The following is a 23842-nucleotide window of genomic DNA, read 5'->3' as shown; positions in this document are numbered from 1 at the left end:
TCAGTTTTGGGACTCGGACTGGCTTCCTTGCTCCTCAGTTTGCAGATAGCCTGTTGTGGGACCCTGTGATCATGTGAGTTAATACTTTATAATAAACTCCTCTTCATAGGTATTTCCTATTACTTCTGTCTCTCTAGAGAACCCTGACTAATAAAAGAAAGCAGATCAGTGCGGGGGTGGGATTTGGGGGAAGGGAGGAAATGGGGAGGGAGTATTAATGGATGTAGGGATTCTTTTTTGGGGTGATAAAAATGTTCTGGAATTATGGCCAGGCGCGGTGGCTCAAGCCTGTAATCCCAACACTTTGGGAGGCCGAGATGGGCGGATCACGAGGTCAGGAGATCAAGACCATCCTGGCTAACACGGTGAAACCCCGTCTCTACTAAAAAACAAAAAAAATACAAAAAAACTAGCGGGGCAAGGTGGTGGGCGCCTGTAGTCCCAGCTACTCGGGAGGCTGAGGCAGGATAATGGCGTAAATCCGGGAGGCGGAGCTTGCAGTGAGCCGAGATCCGGCCACTGCACTCTAGCCTGGGCGACAGAGCGAGACTCTGTCTCAAAAAAAAAAAAAAAAATTGTTCTGGAATTAAAGTGACGATTACACAAGTCAGTGAATATACAGAAAAAATACCACTAAACTGTACCCTTTAACACGGTGAATTTTGTGACATGTGAATTATATCCATTTATTTATTTATTTATTTTTTTTTGAGACGAAGTTCACTCTTGTCCCCCAGGCTGGAGTGCAATGGTGCGAACTCGGCTCACTGCAACCTCCGCTTCCCAGGTTCAAGCGATTCTCCTGCCTCAGCTTCCCGAGTAGCTGGGATTATAGGCGCCTGCCACCATGCCTGGCTAATTTTTTTGTATTTTTAGTAGAGACGGAGTTTCACCATGTTGGCCAGGCTGGTGTCGAACTCCTGACCTCAGGTGATCCTCCCGCTTTGGCCTCCCAAAGTGCGGGGATTACAGGTGTGAGCCACTGCGCCCGGCCATTATATCCATTTATTTTTTAAAAATTTTTTGAGACAGGGTCTCACTCTGTCACCTAGGCTGGAGTACAGTAGCATAATGACAGCTCACTGCAGCCTCCAACTCTCTGGCTCAAGCAAAATCCTCCAGCCTCAGGCTCCCAAGTAGGTGGGACTACAGGCATGCACCGCCACACCTGGCTAATTTTGTTTTTTTTTTTGTTTTTTTTTTTTTTGTAGAGACATGGTCTCACTATATTTCCCAGGGTCTCAAACCCCTGGGCTCCAGTGATCCTCCCAAAGCACTGGAATTACAGGTGTGAGCCACAGCGCACAGCCTCCATTTTTAATAATGAAAAAAACCTCTTTTTTCAAGAAAAAAGAAGTGCAGGCAGGCTTCCTCCAGCCTCTCCTACCACCCCCAAGTAAAGGAACTCCCAGGGTGCACAGCACACCTTTAGTCTGCACTTACTGGATGAAACCCTCAAACACGGGAGATCGGAATGCTCCAAGCAGGGCAAAGTCTGGGAGGAAATCAGGCTGTGGAGACTGAATCCACGAACCAGTTCTCCCTGCGGTGCCAGGCCTGGGCTTGTCCAGGCTAACAGCTCGGGGCTGCATGTGCTCAGGTGTGCCTGGCACCCAGGATGGTCACGAGTCAGGCTCTCTTCCTCTTTTCCTGCTGAACCACGCCCCTCTCTGACCTCCCCATGACACTGAACCTTAAAAAGAGACTTCAGAAGAGTCAAGTTAGCAGCAGGAGCCTGGCAGCCCAGAGGGGGTGGGAAAGGACACTCAGAAGGGCTGCTCTCAGTGGGGGATCAGAGAAGGGCTCCCTTTAGACAGTGAGAAATGCCTTTTCACAGAAAAGCATCACCTTGCTACAAGCAATGTAGAAGACAAGAAAGAAAGGCAAATGGCTTTAATCTCAGGAGTCTAATTTCTCTGCTTTACTTTTTTGTTGGGGCACAGACAGTTTTTTACAGTCTAGACCAGCAGGCAGCATGCAGTCCTGAACTCGGGTTTTATTTCCATGGCACAGCACACGCTATGTGACACACCTGTCGCTATGAGGCCTCTGGAAGCCTGATTTTGTGATGTCTTTACAATACACCAAGGTCTAGATCCTTAGAAACACCTGAGGCCTGTTCCTGTCTCCCAGGGCTACCGGCCTCCCGACAGGTCCCCTTAGCCCAGGCTCATGGAAACAGCCCCCTGTGCAACCTGCTTGGTCCTGGAGACACTCTGACATATGCCCCCAAACTCGCACGTCTGAAGCAAAGCAGCAGAATGACCCCAGCTCTGACACCAGGCTTGATGCTTGAATGCAGGAAGGATGAGCGCCCTTTCATAGGCTGGCTTTCCTGCACCTACCAAACATCTACTGAGTGTCTGTTATGTGCTAGGCATGGCGACGGGGCTGGCTGTGACCCTACTCGGGGATCATCCAGGCTCAGACATACTCGAGGCAGGGACCTTCATGAGGCTTCTGAATCCAAACAGAATGGGTGGGAACCCAGTCCCTTCACTTGCCAGCTGTGACCCAGGGCCCCGGAGGCCTTCCCTAGACCCCATCTCCATAAAAAAGGATTAAAGTTGGGCCCTGCGTGGTGGCTCATGCCTGTAATCCCAGCACTTTGGGAGGCCAACACAGGAGGATGCCTTGCGCCCAGGAGTTGGAGAATAGCCTGGCTAACATGGTGAAAGCCTCTCTACTAAAAATACAAAAATTAGTCAGGTGTGGTGGTGCAGGCTTGTAATCCCAGCTACTCGGGAGGCTGAGGCAGGAGAATGGCGTGAACCCGGGAGGCGGAGCTTGCAGTGAGCAGAGATCGAGCCACTGTACTCTAGCCTGGGCAACGGAGTGAGACTCTGTCTCAAAAAAACAAAAAACAAAAACAAAAAGGATTAAAGTTGTATGTGATGACTGTGCTGGCATAAGGATGACTACATTAATGTGATATACCAAATTAAAGTTATATACTTCATCCAGATCATTAATGTATTTCAGTTAATCTATTTAACTTGATGTTATTCAATTATTTTATATAAATTAATATTATACAGTAAATAAATATTGAAATAATTTATCTCTAAACATTTTTGGGAACCTAGAAGTTCATTTTCTTCTGAAAACTAGAACGTGTTCATGGGCCCCAGCAATGTGCCTGTGGTGCGAGTGAAGAGACTGGCCCTGCCATAACCACGGGCAGGTTTCTCAACCTCTCTAAGCCTAACGCTCCTCACTAACTGTCTAGTTCAAGACGCTGTAACAAAACACCACAGACTGGGAGGCTCATAAACAGCAGAAATGTATTGTTCATAGCTGTGGAGGCTGGGTGTCCAAGGTCAAGAGACGGCAGATTCAGTGTCTGCTGTGGACCCACTTCCTGGTTTGCAGGAGGCGCCTTCGCACTGTGTCCTCACAGGACAGAAGGGACGAGGAACTACCTGGGTCTCTTTTATAAGGGCATGGATCCCATTCCTAATCACCTCCCAAAAGACCCCACCTCTTTTTTTTTTTTTTTTTTGAGACACAGTCTCACTCTGTCACCCAGGCTAGAGTGCAATGGCGCGATCTCAGCTCACTGCAATCTCCTCCTCCCAGGTTCAAGCAATTCTCCTGCCTCAGCCTCCCAAGCAGCTGGGATTACAGGTGCCTGCCACCAAGCCCGGCTAATTTTTGAATCTTTAGTAGAGACAGGGTTTCACCATGTTGGCCAGGCTGGTCTCAAACTCCTGACCTCAAGTGATCTGCCCACCTCAGCCCCACAAAGTGCTGGGATTACAGGCGTGAGCCACCACACCCAGTCCCCACCTCCTAATACCATCACCTTGTGGGTTTTCAACATCGGAATTTTGGGGGGACAGAAACATTCAGATCATACCAATACCAACTGTATAAACCTACCCCGCAGAACCACTGTGAAGTTCACATAAAGTTGAACAGTGCCTGGAGCACGGTGGAAATTTGGCAGATGCTACTTGGATTCCTTTATTTTTTTATTTTTTATTTTTTGAACTCCTGACCTCAAATAATCCACCCACCTCAGCCTCCCAAAGTGCTGGGATTACAGGCATGAGCCACTGTGCCTGGCCGCTATGTGGATTCTGACTGCACCACTCCGATGCAATGTGACTTGGTGATACGGAATAACAGCAGTTCCCAGAGCCCAGGAAGTCACAGCATAATGCACAGCTGCTGGCATACAGTAGGTGCTCTACAGAGCCCAGGAGTCATTCCTACAATGTTCCACCCTCCAGGGCTCCAGATTGGACAGTGCCGGTGAGGGTAAACTAAAAGGAAACCCTGGCTCCTCCCAAATTTCAGAGGTCTGGGGACAGCCACCCAGGGAAGAAGGTCAGTGTGCAGGAGACAGCTGCACCCACCAGCTCACCACAGCCAGTCTCAGGATGCCACTCCTCAGACCTTCTGAAGCAGAGACTCTTCCTTGCAGTGCGTCGGACGGCACGTTTGCAGAGGGCCGCAAACGACAAAGTGGTAAGGCCCCCCTGATCTCAGGTCTGCAGGCTTCCTACTAGGCTGTTTCAGGCCATGGTTTTCTTGGTTGTGAGCAATGGAAATGAATTCCTATTTGTAAGCGAAAGGGTGATTTACTAAGATGCTACCAGGAACATAAGGATTGTTGGAAGTCTTAGGTAAAGGGTCAGAAATGAGCCAGAGACAAGGAACCTGGGGAGGCTGGTCTTGCAGACCGTTGCATCCAAGCTGTTTTCTCTGGGCCCCAGCCCATCACCCACAGCAGGCCACGGAGCTGACGGCACCCAGCCCTTGCCCCGCTCGAGACTCAGAGTCCTGGGAAGGAGTGTTAAGTGACACACCGCCTCCTGCTGGACCATAAGCACATGCTCCTTCAGCCTCCACCTCCCCAAAGACCTTGTCCACTGGGGAGCTGTCAAAGGAAGACAGGGAGCTCACAGAAAGAGACATCAGATACCACAGAATTTAACGTGCCATCCTCCCAACCCGGGCATGATCTAGTTAATTCAGTGGGCCTTCTTCAACCCACCCAGCCCATCTTCCCAAGGCCAGACACCGTGAGTGACCATAGGTTAGGACCGTTAAAATGTCTGTGGATGTTTAAACGGCTAGATTTGTTATCGAGATTGGTTGGCGGTTCTTATATCCACCACACGCACATAAAACAACACCTGTCGAGAACCCGTGCTGTCCAAACAGCGCTGGCAGATTCTCACTGGCACTGCTTTTCCCTTGTGTGCCCACGGAGTATACTGCATGCATAGGAGAAAAGCCTAAAATCCCGACTTCTGTGTCCGGAGGTGGTCTGTGAAGGCGGCCCCTCCTAAGAGTTGGCTGTGTGCAATGGAACAACTGATGGCTATGCTCATTTTGTAAAAACCAGGCTCAAGTTCATCAGTACCTCATCAAAACCACCTTCCCAGGAAGGCAGGAGAGGCTCCTGAGTCTGGTAGTGGGCGGCAGTCAGTTCTGCTTTCTTCCTGATGGGAGGCACAGAGCACCGTCGGGTGGGAAAAGCACCGGGCACCCTTCGCTGGAGTCCTGGGGGCAAGCACCAAAGAGACAGCATGGAGGCCTGCCTCTCCAACCAGCCTCTGGCACCTGAGCCAGTCCCATCCCCACGGAACCAAGGGTTACCGTAAAGCAAGACTGCTGTGTGCATTTCTGTGTTAGAAAAAAATATCTCAAATCTTTTGAGGCTACACATTTTTAAAAAATTATCTTTAAGAAATCTCTGTATGGCTCATGTGGCTTACACAGTAAGATAGGCTTAAGTGTCTTGTTTAGCAAGGAGGTAAAGAGGGAGAAAGAGCTGGGATGCTACCGGGGTGGTGGCTCCCAACTGTAATCCCAGCACTTTGGGAGGCTGATGCAGGAGGGCCACTTGAGCCCAGGAGTTCAAGACCAACCTGGGCAACATAGTAAGACCCCATCTCTAAAAAAAAAAAAAAAACTAAAAAAATAACCAAGCCAGGAGTCGAGGTGGTGTGTGCCTGTGGTTCCAGCTACTCAGGGGTTGAGGCAGGAGGACTGCTTGAGCCCAGGAGGTCAAGGCTGCAGGGAACTGTGATCACGCCACTGCACTCCAGCGTGGGTGACACAGCAAGATGCTGTCTCATAAAAAAAGAAAAAGAAAAAGAAATCTGCAGCTGTGATGTCACCCAGATGGAGACTTCAGATCCTGACTCCATGTACAACCTGCATGACCCAGGCAGATCACTCTCAGCCCAAGTTACCTTGTCTTAGATGGTCCTCATAAAAAGGAAGGGGACAAAGGACCTAACAGTGCTCAGAACAGTGTGACAATGTGCAGTCATTCATCCCATCTCAAGGCTACGTGTAAGCTGTGTTTAAAGGACTTTAATATTTAAGGACCTATTATATGCCAGGCAATATGCCTGTGATACCAGCAATGAAACAGAGCCAGTCCCCACTGTCAGGGATCTCCCAGGTCAAGTAGGCTTAAGGATGCTGCAAAACCAATGATTATAGAGGGCCACCGAGGGCATTCCACATGACTGGGGACGGAGAGTTAGGGCCACTTCGCCTGGGTGATGTAATCTGAGCAAAGCCTTCCACAAAACTGTGAATGTCTCAGAAACACTGCAAGGCCTCAAATAACAGAGGATGCTGGGAGACCAGCAAATCATTCTCTAAAGCAGCACTCAGCAAACTTTTTACCATGTGACTAAATCACGTTGTTAAAATATGGGTTCTGATTCAGCAGGTATGGGGCAGGGTCTGAGATTCTGCAGTTGTAACAAGCTCCCAGGTGATGCGGATGTGCTAACCTAAAAACCACACTCCGCCTAACAAGAGTCTGAAGCAAGCTGGGCATGGTGAGGCACGACTGTAGTGCCAGCCACATCAGGAGGCTGAGGTGGGAAGATCACTTGAGCCCAGTAGCTAAGTCCAGCCTGGGCAACATAGCTTAACACCCCATCTCTCTTTAAAAAAAAAAAAAAAGGCTAAAGCAGAGCTGTCCAACAGAAATAAGAGCACTACACATCCACCTTCAAATTGGTTAGGAGCCACATTTCAAAGAGTAAAAAGGAACATGTCAAATTAATTTTATTTTTATTTTTAATTTTTATTTTTTGAGACAGGGTCTTTCTTACTCCGTCACCCAGGCTGGAGTGCAATGGCACAATCACAGCTCACCACAGCCTCAACCTCCTGGGCTCAGGTGATCCTTCCACCTCAGCCTCTCAAGCAGCTTGGACTACAGGTGCCAGTCACCACGCCTGGCTAATTTTTTGTATTTTTTTGTAGAGACAGGGTTTCACCATGTTGCCCAGCCTGGTCTCGAATTCCTGGGCTCAAGCGATCAGCCCACCTTGGCCTCCCAAAGTGCTAGGGTTACACGCATGAGCCACCGTGCCTGGCCAGGTTAATTTTAATAATATATTTTAGTTACTTGACCCAATGTAGTCAAAATATTATAATTCCAACATAATAAAAAATTATTAAAATATTTTACATCTTTTCTGTTTCAGACTAAGTCTAAAATCCAGTGTATATTTTAATTTACAGTATATCTCAATTTGAACCAGCTACATTTCAACTGTTCAACAGTCACATATGACAAGTGGCCACCATATTATACAATGTAGGACTGGAGGATCAAGGCGGGTAACAGCAGAAGACAAGGCTAGGGAAAAGGAAGATGCTAAAGCATGTAAAACTTTTCATACTCAGCTAAAGTGTTGGGTATGGTTTGGCCGTGTCCCCACCCAAATCTCATCTTCAATTATAGCTCCCATAATTCCCATATGTTATGCGAGGGACCTAGTGGGAGATAATTGAATCATGGGGGCAGTTTCCCCCATACTGTTCTCATGGTAGTGAATAAGTCTCACGAGATCTGATGGTTTTGTAAGTTTTCCTTTTCACGTGGCTCTCATTCTCTCTTGCCTGCCTCCATGTAAGACATCCTTCTGCTCTTTCTTGTTCTTCTGCCATGATTGTGAGGCCTCCCCAGCCACGTGGAACTGTGAGTCCATTAAACCTCTTTCCTTTATAAATTACCCAGTCTTGGGTATGTCTGGCAGCGTGAGAACAGACTAATACAGTGTTACACGAAGAGTTACCGGCAAATGAGGGTGGAAAATAGGCAGGAGATAAAATAGAAAAAGCCTTCTAAGATGGGAGGACTGTTTGAAGCCAGAGTTCAAGACCAGCCTGGGCAACACAGTGAGACTCTGTATCTACAAAAAATAAAAATAATTAGCTGAGCATGGTATCGCATGCCTGTAGTCCCAGCTATTTGGGAGGCTGAGGCAGGGGTTGGGGGCAGAATCATTTGAGCTCAGGAGCTTGAGGTTACAGTGATTTATCATTACACCACTGCATACCACCCACTACAGGGGGTGACAGAGATGAGAACCCCATCTCTATAAAATAAAAATAAAGTGACCAGGCGCAGTGGCTCACGCCTGTAATCTCAGCACTTTGAGAGGCTGAGGCGGGTGGATCACTTGAGGTCTGGAGTTCAAGACCAGCCTGGCCAGCATGGTGAAACCCCACCTCTACTAAAAATACAAAAATTTGCCAGGCATGGTGGTGGCAGGCGCCTATAATCCCAGCTATTTGGGAGGCTGAGGCAAGAGAATCACTTGAACCCAGGAAGCAGAGGTTGCAGTGAGCCAAGATCACACCACTGCACTCCAGCCTGGGTGACAGAGCATGACTCCATCTCAAAAAAATAATAATAATAATACATAAAATAAATAAGCCTTCTATACCTAGCTAAGGTGGCCCATGAGGAATTACTGAGGCTTTTCCAGCAACAGCATGAGAAGTAGACCACTGTTTTGGCACACCCACTACTGGAGGTCTCAAGAGTCTGCCATGTGAAGAGGTGAGCAGCAGTATGCAAGTTACAGACTCCTGTGATTGCCTGGGCAGTCACTGGAGCAAACCACTGGAGGCAGTGACGCTGGGCATGAGAAGAAAGCAACACACATCCCATATTTAGGCTCCAAAGGATTGGTGATCAATTGGCTGTGGGAGGTTAAGGGGAGGAAGGCATCAGGGATGACTTCTAGATTTGGGGATAAACTGATGATCAAGATTAGAAATCCAGAATTAGAGAAGTTAAAGGAAGATGAATGATTCCCATTTGGATTGTGCTGAGTTTAAAGGGCCTCAGCAACACACAAGGGCCATTTCAGAGTTCAGACGAAAAGCTGATTTGGTAAAACGGTCATTGAAAATAAAAAAAAAAGAGAAGTTGAGGCTGCACATACAGATATGAGCATTGTCTATAGGCACGTTATTTCAAGGAAGCACGAGACCACCTAGATGAGAGAGGACAGATAAAAGGATCTTCAAGAAATCCAACCTTCTAGTAGATGGCAAAGGAAAAGAACCAGTGGAAGTCACTGTAAAAACAGAAAGAAGGGGAAATAGTTTTCATATGAATTGAACATTTTTTTCAGCGAAGCAATTACAACATGGGTAATTTAAAAATTAAAACTTAAACTCTCAGGCCAGGCATTGTGGCTTACACCTGTAATCCCAGAACTTTGGGAGGCTGAGGCAGGCAGATCACCTGAGGTTAGGAGTTCGAGACCAGCCTGGCCAACATGACGAAACCCCATCTCCACTAAAAATACAAAAATTAGCCGGGCACGGTGGCGCACCTGTAATCCCAGCTACTCAGGAAGTTAAGACACGAAAATTGCTTGAACCCAGGAGGCAAAGGTTGCAGTGAGCCAAGATCATGCCATAGCACTCCAGCCTGAGCGACAGAGCCAGACTCCATCTCAAAAAAAAAAAAGAATTAAACTCTCGGTAAAAGCAAGGCAAGTTCCTGCCTCAGGGTACAAGGAGGTGCATCCTCAGGAACCAGCCGAGAATGTGAACTTTACCTTTGTGTTGAGATTTCACAACCATGCATAGTGGTACAAGTTTTAATTACTTGTCCCCAAAACACCAGCCACTAAAAATGAGGAGGGGGAGTGGAAATGGCTCCGTCCCAGACCCTAATGGCATCAGCGTGTGAGAGCTCTGTCGGTATATAAACACAAAATAAATATGATGGAAGCAGCAGCAGGCCTACCTTTTCAAGTCCAGATGTTTTCTTTCCAAACTTTAATTCAAGATTCAAGGCATCTAAACATAATGAAAATGTTAAGAAAAGCTGCACATACAAAAAAGCACATAGTTGTTTGAAAGACTGACATATTTGACCAATATAAAGTACACTCCGTTTTCTAGAAATTAGGGTTTTTAAAAATATGCCTGCCTAGAAAAAGCTAAATTATAAAACTCAATATATTCCACAACAAAACATACCATTTCTTAAAACGTCAAGTGGCATACACAAAATTAAACTTCCTTTCATCTGATTCCAAAGATTGTTGACAATGTAATTCTTAAGGGTTTTCAAGCAATTAAAAATTAGATCTACGAGGTTCAAAGCAAAGAATTCCATAGAGATGGGGAAAAATCAATACAGCTGTACTTTCAGAAATAAGATTATTACATGTTTTGGGCTATGGATCAATCTTTTCCTTTATTTTCAATTTTTTTCATTTTAATTATGCAACAAGAAAAAAAGACACTATACAAAGCATTATATAATTAGCAGAGATAAATATCACCATGTTTACAAATTTGCAAACAGATGCACGATTAACAACAAAAGACATGGAATTTCGTCAGCTTCAGAATCTGCAAGCCGCAGGTAAAGAATCTCTTTCACCTCTTCTGCAAGTCCCGGGAGGGCTTTCAGCTGGACTTAGGTCCCTGCCCTCCCTACCACCTTCCTCCACAGGCTGTCCTGACTCCTCTTTGTAGGCGGCCAGTACCTGAACAGACAAGGTCTTTCCTCAGCATTCCCACTCTGCCAGCTCCACCTTCCTCCCGAGGCCAGTTTTACTTGGCTTTCATCTGGCTTTCAACTTTATCTCTCCTCTCTTTGCTGGTCTAATTCATGTGTCTGGGTGCTATTACCAGGGGGAAAAAAAGTCTGCCATACAAGACTATAATTAATTAATCTGATGAAGGCAGTTCTGTTAATGATGACAATGTGTAGCCCTCCGGAGCAACATTTGCATTTTAACCAAGGCAGTTAAAGAAAGGGCACTGCCACCAGGAGGAAGGTCCAATCCCTGAAATCATCCCAACAGCAGCTGGCCACCCACCCCAACCCCTGTGCCTCCAGTCAGCCCTACCTAGGACTAATTATCTAGACTGGGCATTCTCCCAACCTCCCGCCCTAATGCTCCAGGGCTCCCAGGAAATCATCCCCGGGGAGGAGAAGCAAGAGCAAGGCGGCGGCGGGACAGGGTGGGTGGGGGGGAGGGCCGGGAGGGGCAGTATTAAATTAACAGCTGAGAGAAAAGGCTAAGGTGGAAAGAAGCCAATGGGTGTGGAGGTCTCATTTTATATAATACGTGTGCAGGGAATAGGCTTCATGCTAATTGGACACCCACAGTGATGCTTTCCTCACTCCTTCCAGCATGGGTGTAAAAGAAGCACTGTACATTCCGCCTCTTAAAGCTGGGTATATTTGCTAAAGGGAAAACTTCTGACTTCTCCCGGCATTTCATTTGTGAGAATAGTCTAACAGTTACAGCAAATAATCCAAAAAACATACAATGAATGGCCCAAACACAGCAGAGGCTTATTTCTTGCTCATGTAATGGTACTGGCTTGGATGGTGCCCATAGCATAGGCAGCCACCTCTGCAGTCATTCAGGGAGCCAAGCTGATGAACTCTGCCCTGTGGCCATCTTCACTCCAGGCAGCCAGAAGGGGAAAAGTAAAATGGCAGGCATGGCTGCAGCTGCACTCCCCAGGGGAGAAGTGTCATGTGGCCACAGCTAACTGCAAGGGAGGCTGGGAAATGTGGCCCAACAGTGTGAGAAAGGAGGAGGCAACAAGGACTCTGGCAGGCAGCATTTCTGCCACACTTGTGGGTCCCACTCTAAACCTTAACAGATTTTCTACTCCAAAGATTGAAAGAGTGAAGAAATAGAGTCTTGTCACAGGGATACTGAACCTTCATCTTTCCCACTATTTCCACTTCCCAAAACTACTTTTTAAAAACCCTACTCTGGCCCAGGAACAGTGGCTCACATCAGTAATCTCAACACTTTGGGTCGCCATGGTGGGTAGATCACTTGAGCCCAGGAGTTCGAGACCACCCTGGGCAATATGGCGAAACCCTATCTCTAGAGAAAATACTAAAAATTAGCCAGGTGTGACGGCATGTGCCTCTAGTCCTAACTACCTGGGGGCTGAGGTGGGAAGACTGCTTGAGCCCAGGTGGCTGAGGTTGCAGTGAACCGTGATCACACCACCACACTCCAGCATGAATGACAGAATGAGACCCCATATCAAAACAAGCAAGCAAACAAACAAACAAACAAAAACCCTACTCTGAATACCACATTGATCTGAAAGAGCTATTCCATTTATTAATATTATAAAAATAAGAAACACTATTATTCTAGAAAAAAAATTTTTGGTAGAGGAGAGGAAAGAATCACTTCTGGTTGGCTACAAATAACATAGGAAATGTACCGATGCTGGGCATTAGATGTATCTTTTATTTTATTTTTATTTTTTATTTATTTTTTGTTTTTGAGACAGAGTCTCACTCTGTCGCCCAGGCTGGAGTGCAGTGGCATGATCTTGGCTCACTGCACCCTCAACCTCCTGGGCTCAAAGCGATCCTCCCACCTCAGCCTCCCAAGTAGCTGGGACTGCAGGTACATACCAACTTGCCTGGCTAATTTTTGTATTTGTTATAGAGATGGGGTCTCATTTTGTTGCCCATGCTTGTTTTGACTTCCTGGGCTCAAGCAATCCTCCCACCTCGGCCTCCCAAAGTTCCAAATTCTCAATGAATCAGGATTGAGTAGGGAAAGTAAGGAGGAGAAGTGAGGGGGAATTTAAATTTACTAGAGATAGCTTTATGTGTTGCCTCATGTAATCCCCATGATACCACAATAAAGTAGGAATGATTCTAGTTGGACAGACAAAGGATTACCAATTAGAAACGGTTAGGAACTGAGAGCAAGTTCCAGCTCCGGATGCAAGCAAGCACTGCCTCCTCTGCCTAGTGGTGACCTTCCCTCCAAACTGGAACCACTACAGCCAGAGTTGGGGGCAGAGACGACCACCCTCGCCCAGCTGAGCAAAGCAGAGATCCCCTCAACTGGCAGACTTCCCATTACTTTTCAACCTGCACTACACCACAAGTTTATTAAGTAGAAAAAAGTATCTGACAAAAACACGGCTGCCCCCCTGCCCCTCCAAAAAAAAAAAAAAAAATAGAAAGATACAGCCTTGGGGGAATACCCAGGGAAACAGCTTCACCTGATCACTCACCCCCACGTACAGAGCGTCGACAGCATTTTGGGGAACTCAACCTTCAATACCAGCAGACGGCCAAGGAGCACTAGACATTTGAAGACAACCTCTAACAGGTAAGAAAGCAGCCAAAACAAACAACAAAAGCAGAGCTCAGAAACAATCTATGCAAAAAGAGGACATTTTTAGAGACCAGCTTAATACTGTCACAGATATGTAAGAATCATGAAACAACATCAGTATGGTATGAAAAAGGAACATTTGAGAAACAAATTTTAAAAGTTTAGAATCTGGGGAAAAAATGAGGACATACATTTAAAACTTAATGGAAAGATTAGAAGATGATGTTGAACAAAATCTTCAAGGAAGAACAAAAATACAAAGAAATGCAAAATAAGAGAGCTGGGCATAGTGGTACACACCTGTAAACCCAACTACTTGGGAGGCTGAGGTAGGAGGATCAGTTAAGCACAGGAGTTCAAGGCTGTAGTGTGGCTATAATCGTGCCTGTGAATAGCCAATGCACTCCAGCCAGAGCAACACAGCAAGATCCTGTCTTTTAAAAAAAAAGAAAAAGAAAAAAAAAAAAAAAGAAGAGAAAAAGAAAATGAGAGGGAAAAAGCAGACCTAGTACAAAAGATCCAGAAACAAAAATGTCTGATCTCCCTCCAGCAATACTGCACACCAGCAGAGTGGGCACCACCTTCAGAGTGCTGTGGGAGAACTGTCTCCATTCAGGACTGCACCCAAACAATTTACTGTCAAGATAAAAATCATGCTGTTTTCAGACAGAGAAGATCTCAAAAGATGACCCCCGGTGTGCCTGAATATATTAAGAGGTATTTCATCACTGGGGAGGATTTGAGGGATGAATCAAGGATAAGTGCACTGAAAATTAAGCAAAGAAAACTATCCTGAACCCTAGTGACTGCAGAAACTAGTGTCGTGGGTACACTGGCCGGGGCCAGAGTCACGGGCAGTAAAAGAATTTACCAAGACAGTGGTGAGTTAAAGAAAACTAGTTTATGGCTGGGCTTGGTGGCTCATGCCTGTAATCCCCAGCATTTTGGGAGGCCAAGGCGGGCGGATCACCCAAGGTCGGGAGTTCGAGACCAGCCTGACCAACACGGAGAAACCCCATCTCTACTAAAAATACAAAATTAGCCAGGCATGGTGGTGGGCACCTGTAATCCCAGCTACTCAGGAGGCTGAGGCAGGAGAATCACTTGAACCTGGGAGGCGGAGGTTGTGGTGAGCCGAGATCATGCCGTTGCAGTCCAGCCTGGGCAACAAGAGCGAAACTACATCTCAGAAAAAAAGAAAGAAAAGAGAAGAGAAGACTAGTTTATTAGAGAAAAAGTACGTTGCAAGGGAGCAACGGGCAACACAGCAGAGAAGGGGTTGTCTGCAAAGAGGCAGGGGCTGGAGGGAAGTTTTATAGGGTCATGCTGGAGAAGCTCCATGGAAATAGAGTTGTTTGTGATTAGCAGTTTCTCAGAACAATTGTTCTCCCCCACCCTGGGATCCCTTCTTCATTGATGCTAACTTATCAGGACTCCACAGTATGTACCCCCAGACTCAGCAGTGATAGCAATAGCAACCAAAATAAACACTGAATATTGTTAACCCCGTGCTCCTCAGAGTAGGGAAGAGTGTGACCAGCATCAAGAGGGGGAAGAGGCCAGACTTAGTCACTCACGCCTGTAATTTCAACATTTTGGGAGGCCAAGGTGGGAGGATCACTTGAGGTCATGAGTTCAGGATCAACCCAAGCAACATGGTGAAACCCCATGTCTACAAAAAATACAAAAATTAGCTGGGCATAGTGGCATGCACCTGTAGTCACAGCTACTCAGGAGGCTGAGGTGGGAGGATCACTTGAGCCCAGAAGGTGGAGGCTGCAGTGAGCTGTGATCATGACACTGCACTCCAGCTTGAGCAAGAGAGCAAGACCCTGTCTCAAAAAAAAAGGAAGAGACTAGGTATGCTGCTCAACATTCTATAATTCACAGGATGGTCCCACAACAAAAAATTATGATGTAATTACATTAGGGGTATGAGGGGCCAAGAATTATGCCTGAGTAGTTGGAGGAGGGTAGGTGAGCATTGGAAAAGAGTGGAAATAAGGGCCAGGCACAGTGGCTCATGCCTGTAATCTCAGCACTTTGGGAGGCTGAGGCGGACAGATCACTTGAGGCCAAGAGTTTGAGACCAGCCTGGCCATCATGGTGAAACCCTATCTCTACTAAAAATATAAAAATTAGCTGGGCATGGTGGCTTGAGCCTGTGATCCCAGCTACTCGGGAGACTGAGGTGGGAGGATCGCTTGAACCCCAGAGGTGGAGGTTGCAGTGAGCCGAGATCATGCCATTGCACTCTGGCCTGAATGGCAGGATGAGACTTTCAAAAAAAAAAAAAGAGTGGAAAAAAGGCTACATCCTAATATCCTACATTGGGAAGAACAAGCTAATAAACACAAGTTGCAGCAATATACAGTATAAGCCATCATTTAGGGATATGGATGGAAATACCAAAAGAAATCAGCTAAGACGTTTCGATAGTTGTCTCTAGGGAGGGGGAAATGATCAGTAGTCAGGCCAAATGACCAGTAGCATATAAGCACCCTTGAAGAACTGCTTGATAATTTATACTGTGCAAGAGCCACTTTGATAAAATAAAACCTCATAAAAGATACACTAACATTCTTGGCCAGGCGCGGTGGCTTATGCCTGTAATCCCAGCACTTTGGGAGGCCAAGGCGGGTGGTTCACTTGAGGTCAGGAGTTACAGACCAGCCTGGCCACCATGGTAAAACCTCATCTCTACTAAAAATACAAAAATTAGCCGGGCGTGGTGGTGCGTGCCTGTAACCCCAGGCTGAGGTGGGAGGATTGCTTGAAGCCCAGAGGCGGAGGTTGCAGTGAGCCAAGATCATGCCACTGTACTCCAGTGTGGGAGACGGAACAAGACTCTGTCTCAAAAGAATAAAATAAAATAAAAAATACACTATCATGCTTGCCCCTTCCCTTCTATGAGTAAGTGTTACCTTTCAAGGACACAGAGTCTACCCTGCCTGGGTTCTTGTTGACCTTGACAATTTGCCTTTGATCTGAAAGTCACCTTTTGCCAAAAGAAAGATAATCCCAGCCCTTCCTAGCCAAGTCAAAATGCTGTTTTTCCTGCCTTTCCATCCAAGAGAAGCAGCCCTCATTGCCTGCAACTTAATATGCTGGGGATTTAAAAAAACAAAAAAAAAACAAAAAAACAGCCCAGGGGCTCCTTATCTGGGAAAAAAAAAGTTACCTTTGCTTTGCAATTCAGAACATCCTAGTTCTGAGGTTCAACCAAATGAGATTTGTCCAATTTTTTCTTTTTAATGATATAGTATTATCCTTCTAAGGCATGTTCCCCTAAAGAGAAGCTGGAATACTCACACCCATAATGGGTACAGGCTGGCTCTACTATAGGACAGCCCAAATACTGCATCACACAAGGTAAAGGACAACAATTCCTCCAGAACACACCCTCCCTGTATCAGATACTGGTGATATTCTATTCTATTCTATTCTATTCTATTCTATTCTATTCTATTCTATTCTATTCTATTCTATTCTATTCTATTCTATTCTATTCTATTCTATTCTATTCTATTCGAGATGGAGTTTCGCTCCTGTTGCCCAGGCTGGAGTGCAATGGCACGATCTCGGCTCACCACAACCTTCGCCTCCCGGGTTCAAGTGATTATCCGGCCTCAGCTTCCAGAGTAGCTGGAATTACAGGCATGCACCACCACACCCGGCTAATTTTTTGTATTTTTAGTAGAGACAGGGTTTCTCCATGTTGGTCAGGCTGGTCTCGAACTCCCGACCTCAGGTGATTCGCCCACCTTGGCCTCCCAAAGTGCTGGGATTACAGCCATGAGCCACCGTGCCTGGCACTGGTGATATTTTTTAAAAGCCCTAAAAGAGCAACAGGCAACCCAGAACTCTTTCAAAATCCTTCATGTGGGTTAAAGTTTTCAGCTTGCATGTGTAGGAAGACAGCTTGCAGAAACCTGCAGAATTTATCCTTCAAGAATTACCCCACTCCTGACTACAGTGCTTGAAAGTAAAAGACCTGAATAAAAAGTCCATTCAGCCTTCATACTCTAACATTATCGTGTAGAATGTCCCCGCTGCACCCGGTATGCAAGAAGAAAAGTTCCAGAGTCCCAGCTTTCCTCCGCTGCCCCTAAGAACTTGGCCACAAATCCAGGTTTATTTGCATGCTGATACAAAACAACTCTGGCAAGGGGACAGACAACTCCAAAATGCTTTCCAAAGAGAAAAACCAGCCCTTCCCAAGTGGCAAGCCAGCTTCTTTGACCACGAATTACAAAGGTAGATTAAGAAACCCCAGCTCATTAAGACAAGGTGAAAACTACTATTTGTTCTGAGCCTTTCATTATCATACTATTCTACCTTTAGCTCTTGGGCAAACTAGTGTTCTTTTCTTTCTTTTTTTTTTTTTCCAAAAGATAAATGTTAGGACATGTTAAGAAATACTCATAACTGAGCCATGAAGACCGAACGCATCCTGGTACAGAAGTGAGATGCACAGCTTATGCTTATAGCTTCTCATAATCGCAGAAGGCTCTGGATTCATAGGTGTGAGTCAAGCTGAGCTAATGTCTAAGAGAGGAAGAATCCTCCCAGAGCTGACCCTCAAAGCCTCCAGCTCCCAGACCCTGGAATAGGACTTGAGGCCCACTGCCTGACTCCATACTCTCGCCCAAAACATCGCTGGAGAACAAGGATGAGAATTCAGCAGGGTCACATTAATTCACAGTCTGGGAAAAGGTAATAAAGATAGATTTGAAAGCCAGTTGGCAAGGCGGGCCTACCAACTGAAAGGGTCTTTCAGCACAGGAAAGAAAGCTCACCTCTTGGTTTTTAACCTTACTATTAATTCTTAAATACAAATGGATCTTTATAATGACACTCATCCTAATACCTGAAGAAAACACAGTAACTGGCATCAAAAAGTGAGTGAGACTTTACAACTCGGACATCACCCAGAGATGGCAGCGGCAGGGGAGGTCCAAGCCCTCACCCGCTGGTTCTCAGACAGCTGGAGAAGCAGCAGCACTCCCTTGTACAGATGTTGACCGCACACTGCGTCTGGGCACAGAAATCCACCAGCAGCCACAAAGTTGAGAGTCACCAGCTCCTGACCCACTGCTGAATTCAGCAGATTCCACTTTTTCAAAACCTTTACTGATATTTCACAAAGAGCTTGGTTGCCTCGTGGGAGCCAATATAAAGGCATACAAAACAAGAACTGATCCCGACCAGGGTGGTCACTCTGATCTCCCCGGTCCTCGGGTCATGAAGTGACTTGGCATGGCCCATAAAGTGGAGCCCCCTTTCCAAACCAATAAGGAAGGTACATCACAGGCACGGGGCCTCCATTCCTGCCCATCGCCAGCCACCAGTCTCAGCCCTGTGCCCTCTGCAATCAAGGACCCGGCTAACACTTTACACAAGAGTGGCAAGTGCCACCTGGGTGCACAGCCCCCAAAATATGCCCTGATTCAGTCTTTGGCATTCACACTGGAAAGGACATTTCAAAGCTCTGTCTCCTCTCCAGAGAAATGTTCTCAGAGTCTGAAGCCCTGGGGTGGGGTGGGTGAGTCAGGTCGGGGGACCTCCAAGCATCCCAGACCACAGCAGTCTTGTCGCACACAACAGCTCTGGTGCCCAATGGCAACCCGAAAATCAATGGGTTCCCAAAGGAGCTGCCCTTGGGGCTAGGCCAGGCCCAAGTTACTGTCTTCTTTGGCGCTTCGGGCTAAGGCTTCTGGCATTCTTTTGGGGGGAGGGAGCGGACTCTAAGAACTAGTGAACAGGATAGGCTGGGGCTTCATTCCTTCCCTCCCTTAACAAACATTCCTGAGGCCACAGGGGGTTGCTGACACCCAGCTGGTGTATTTAACGCTTCCTAATGAGTCCCCCAAACAGCTTTGTGGAATTCAAGCCACTCTAGTGACATTTTAGACATCAGTCCCCTCCCCTCCCCCCACTGAAGACTTCCACTGGTTGAATGGATGGGAACAGAAACATGCAAAAAATCCGCCAGGATCACATATATCCACCATCTCTACTTCCGTTACGTAGATTCCTACAGCATGGACGTTATTCCTGTCCCCTCTCTAACAACCGCACGGAAAAATGGGTTTGAGTGCATTTTTTTCACCAACTCTAGCAAAATTTCAAGGCAGAAATCAGCAGAAACATACTGAGGAGTGATGAATCCTGTCGCCATCTGTCAGCGGAGGTTCTGCTGGGCTTCATGCATGCACCCCAAATTCCAAGAATGCTACTCCTCTGAAGTTAGTATCCCTTTAGCTTCAAACTAAACCCAGATAATAGTCAGTCCTGATCCTGAACAGCCACTGTGGATGCCCATAAAACACAGCACTTGGGAGTTCCTGCTTCAATTTCCTTTCTCCAGCTACAAAAATGCAGATGAAGCAAGTATTTGTTTGAGTTTGACTATGTAAATAAAGCCTATTCTCAGGGCCAACGCGTGGGAGGAAAACAGCCCTCCATGCAAACACTGGCAATGCCAGGGGCCTCTAAACACACCACCTTAAAGGCCAGTGTCTTCAAAAAGAAACAAGTTTAAAGGCAAAAATCCTTTAAGAGCAAAGGTGATACATGGTTAATCTAACAAAAGTGATTCAAAACCAGGCTAATTTTGCCCCCAGAGGACATTTGGCAATGTCTGGAGACGTTTTTGTTGTTACACCTGGAGAGAGGTGACAGTGGCATCAAGCAGGTAGAGGCCGGGGAGGCTGCTGAGCATCCTCCAAAACACAGGGCAGCCCCACAGCACAGCAAACACAGATTCAGCTCACAAAGTCCACAATGCCAAGGCTGGCAAACCCTCACCTAACCGATGTGATGAACGTATTCAATATGGTATTGCAGGAGATCCCAGACCCAAGCACATGGCACTGACCGGAGGGGAGCAGCAGGCATGAACACTGGGGCCAGAGTCTGATTCTTAGGGCCCTTCCCAGGACTCAACAGTTTGTGACCTCAAGATACACCATTTGCCCTGCCTGGGCCACAGCTGTTTCATCTATAAAATGGGCTGATAAAATTCCATCTGAAGACCAGGACCAAACCAGCCCTGTTCTTGACACCCCTCCCAATTCTACTACACGCACTCCCATGAGGCTTTCAAATGATACCCTCATTATCATAAAGAGAAGGTGTCCTCTTACCTTAACGCAAGCTACCCCCAAATCAGAGTCTGCTAAATAGCAAGTGAGTTGCACAATATTCCAGGTCTCTAATATGTAACTATTTAATTACAAGGTTTTTTAAGCGAAAAAAAAAAAAAAAAAAAAAACAAATAAAACCAACTATTAGAAGATCTATTTTTTAATGAGCCCCAGTGACTTTTCAGTAGCTTTTGGGAAAGGAAGATTCAAAGCTTGGATTAATCCATATTCTGAGCCAGGCGCGGTGGCTCACGCCTGTAATGCCAGGACTTTGGGAGGCAGAGGAGTTCGAGACCAGCCTGGGCAAAATAGTGAAATCCCCGTTTCCACAAAAAATAAAAAATTAACCAGGCATGGTGGCAGACATCTGTGGTCCCAGCTACTCAGGAGGCTGACAGAACAAGACCCTGTCTCAAAAAAAAAAAAAGAAAAAAGAAAAAAAAGAAGAAAAAGAGTGTTCTGGCTGGGCAGAGTGTACACACTTTATGACTGTCCACCATGTTTCCAAAGAAGCCAATGTGATAAAAGATTACACATTGGTCCAATTTTAAACAATGGCAACCTCTTTCCTGAGTTCAACAAAAATTTAGTGCAAAGCTAACCAAGGCTTCCCCAAATCCCTCCACAAAGTTCTGTAATCATAAAAGCGACAGAAAATATAGAATGGAAGACGTTGGTGTCTCATTTGCTATTTGAACAACAAAGCCATCCCACTTCCCAAACTGATTACCAGTGGGGCGGGTTAGGAATCACTTAATTTCTTCCTGCTGTGGAGAGGCAGGAAAGCCGAGAAAACCAGTAAATCATCTTCAAACGCTTCTAGTCGCCAAGAATCCTTACATTTGAAAAGGAACTTCGTCCATACGAAAGGTCCGACTCAACCCTTCCCAGAGAAACTGACCACTACACACTTTTAACCAGAACACAGGGTGACTAGACTGTTGTTTATGTGTTTGCTTTTACAAGTTCATACAGGTTCAACTGGTAAGTTTCCAGATGGATTTTGTTTTGAGACAAGAAAATTCAATGTTCTAAAGCAAACCACACACACACAACATTCCTGATGAGATACAGCTGGAATTTCTTTCTTATTATTAGAACTAGGGTCCTGCTCTTAAGAAGCAGGCTTTCAGGTTTCTCTAAGTTTGCGCAGGTATCCAGTGCGCAGGGAATCTGGGACTGGAAGCCGAAAGTCAGTAAACATTGATGGGCTGAAGGGAATAGAGAAGTTGCGCCGGCGACAGCTGCTACTCTGGGTTTCGTAGTGATCACAGGCACGGGTCCAAGGTGTGCCGAACCAGGGACCCCAGAGAGGCAAACACAGGTGGGGACGGCTAGGGGACACGTTCCTCCCCTGGCCTCCGGGCAGCCCCGCAGGTGCAGGCCGCCGCTGGCGGGCCCGGGAGTGCCAGAGGACCCGGCCAGGCCCCTGCCCGGAGGAGGGAGGGGGAGGGGAAGAGGACTCGGAACAGGAGCCATTTAAACTCTGCGAGGCGCGGGGAACCGCCAGGACCACACGCCCACGCTGGTCCAGGCGCCCAGTCCCCGCAGGTGACCCCAGCAGACGCGCGCGCCAGAGCCGGGGGCGCGAGCCTACCACCCCTCCCGCGCCCCTACCCCGACGCGCCCCGCAGCGCGGCCAGCTCCGGGCTGTCACCGCCCGCGCCCGGCGGCCGCCTTACCTTGGTGATGACCAGCGGCTCGCCGTGCTCGCGGCCGCCCTTCAGGGTGAAGCCCCACGGGGCGCCGCCGCTCAGCTGCACCTCCACCAGGCGCCCGCCGTCGGCCGCCCGCGTCTCGGTCTCGGCCTCGGCCAGGCGCTGGGGCCGCGCGCGGGGCTCGGCGCCCTCCATGGCGCGTCCGCTCAGCGTCCCTGGCCCGCACCCATGCACTCCGGGCAGTCCCGGCCGTGGGATCGTGAGGGAGGCTCCGGGCACAGCAGAACTTGCGCCGTAACTTGGAAAGAAAGTGCCGGCCCGGCAGCGGAGGGAGCCCGGAGGGCTAGCCGAGAGGAGGCGGGGCCGGGGCCCCGGCTGGGGCCAGGGCCGGCGGGGAGGGGGCGGGAGGGGGCGGGAGGGGGCGGGAGGGGGCGGGAGGGGGCGGGAGGGGGCGGGAGGGGGCGGGGCCGACGGGGGCGGGGCAGGCGCGCTCGGGAGCTCGCGCCGCGGGCCCGGGGAGCGCGCCAAGGGGTCCAGCCCGGGGCCCGCAGGGTGAGGGGCGGGGTTCAGGTGCGCGCTCGGGGTCCCACGCGGCTGCTCGTACCGGGGAGGGTTGGGGAGGGGCGCGCCCCAGTTCTCTCGTCCGGAGGAGGGGAGCGGGCCGGGAGGGGCGCTCAGGCGCGCGCGCCGTTCGGCGGGGTCGGGGTCGAGGAGCGCGCGCCCCGGGGCTGGCGGAGCCCGCGCGGGCGGGGACGGGGATGGGGACGGAGGCCCCGGCGCCAGGTCGGGCCCTTCCTCCCGCGCTAGAGCTCGGCAGTGCTTCGAGGCTCTGGGCGCCCCCGTCCGCCGGCTGGAGGCCGGGACCGGGCAGGTGAGGCGGCAGGTGAGGCGGCGGGCGCGGTGTGGCGTGTCCGGAGCCCCGGCCTCCTCCGTCTCGGGGCGCGCGGCCCGCCGGCGCCCCCACTTTGTTCTCGCGCACCGCGGGATGCGGGTTGCCGCGCAGGTGAGAGCGGAAGTGCTGCGGGAGGCCCCGGTGCCCGCGGTGTGCCCGCTGCCCGGGGCAGGGAGACCGCTCGTCCCGCGCGGCCCTGCGCGCACTCACACTCCGGACTTGGAGAGCGGGGAAGGGCGCCCCCCAGCAGCCTGAGCCGGGCGCGGGTCCGGCCTCTGGAGAGGCTCGGAAGGCGGGCGCAGAAGGACCGTGCCCCGTTTCAGCGAGGGCCTTCCCACCTTCCCGCAGAGGCCTCCCGCAGCGCCTGCCCACGGCTCCTCCCACAGCCACCGCGCGGAAAGCCTTTCTGTCTAGACGCTGGCCCCACTCGCCTAGGATTGGGCCACAAGGTCTTCAAGTCTCCCATGTTTACATCCCCGAAAAGGGGAGGTGGTGGTCTGGGATTGGTGAAAGTTTGCGGACAAAACACGTGTGCCACCTCTTCCTGCTCGGTTTCAGTTTCCATGAAACTCTGGTCTAAAATACCTGCATGGATAGGTATTTACATGCTTTGCAAAAAAGCTGTTTTCCTTGCCGTTTGTATACGTAGCTGAACGCTGGTGAACACCTCTTTCCTTTCCTCTAAGCAGCTCCATCCAAGCCGTTTCCGGAGGTGACGATTCT

The 23842-nt window shown here is 48.6% G+C and overlaps 1 protein-coding gene across 4 annotated transcripts in view; it reads right to left on the bottom strand.

Annotated features, from left to right (window-relative positions):
- Window positions 1–22576, bottom strand: part of SHROOM2 (shroom family member 2) — a 164498-nt gene extending 141922 nt beyond the window's left edge. For all 4 annotated transcript variants that reach the window (XM_005592935.4, XM_005592936.5, XM_074029347.1 and 1 more), the window contains exon 1: window positions 22252–22576. In XM_005592935.4, the coding sequence (XP_005592992.3) occupies window positions 22252–22422 (171 nt within the window). In that variant the 5' untranslated portion in view covers window positions 22423–22576. The remainder of the gene's footprint in view (window positions 1–22251) is intronic.
- Between the last annotated feature and the right edge of the window lie 1266 nt (window positions 22577–23842).

This window comes from Macaca fascicularis, chromosome X (assembly GCF_037993035.2).
Source record: "Macaca fascicularis isolate 582-1 chromosome X, T2T-MFA8v1.1".
Classification (NCBI taxonomy): Eukaryota; Metazoa; Chordata; class Mammalia; order Primates; family Cercopithecidae; genus Macaca; species Macaca fascicularis.
Note: the sequence above shows the minus strand (reverse complement) of the source record. Positions and strands in the feature narration are given on the sequence as shown.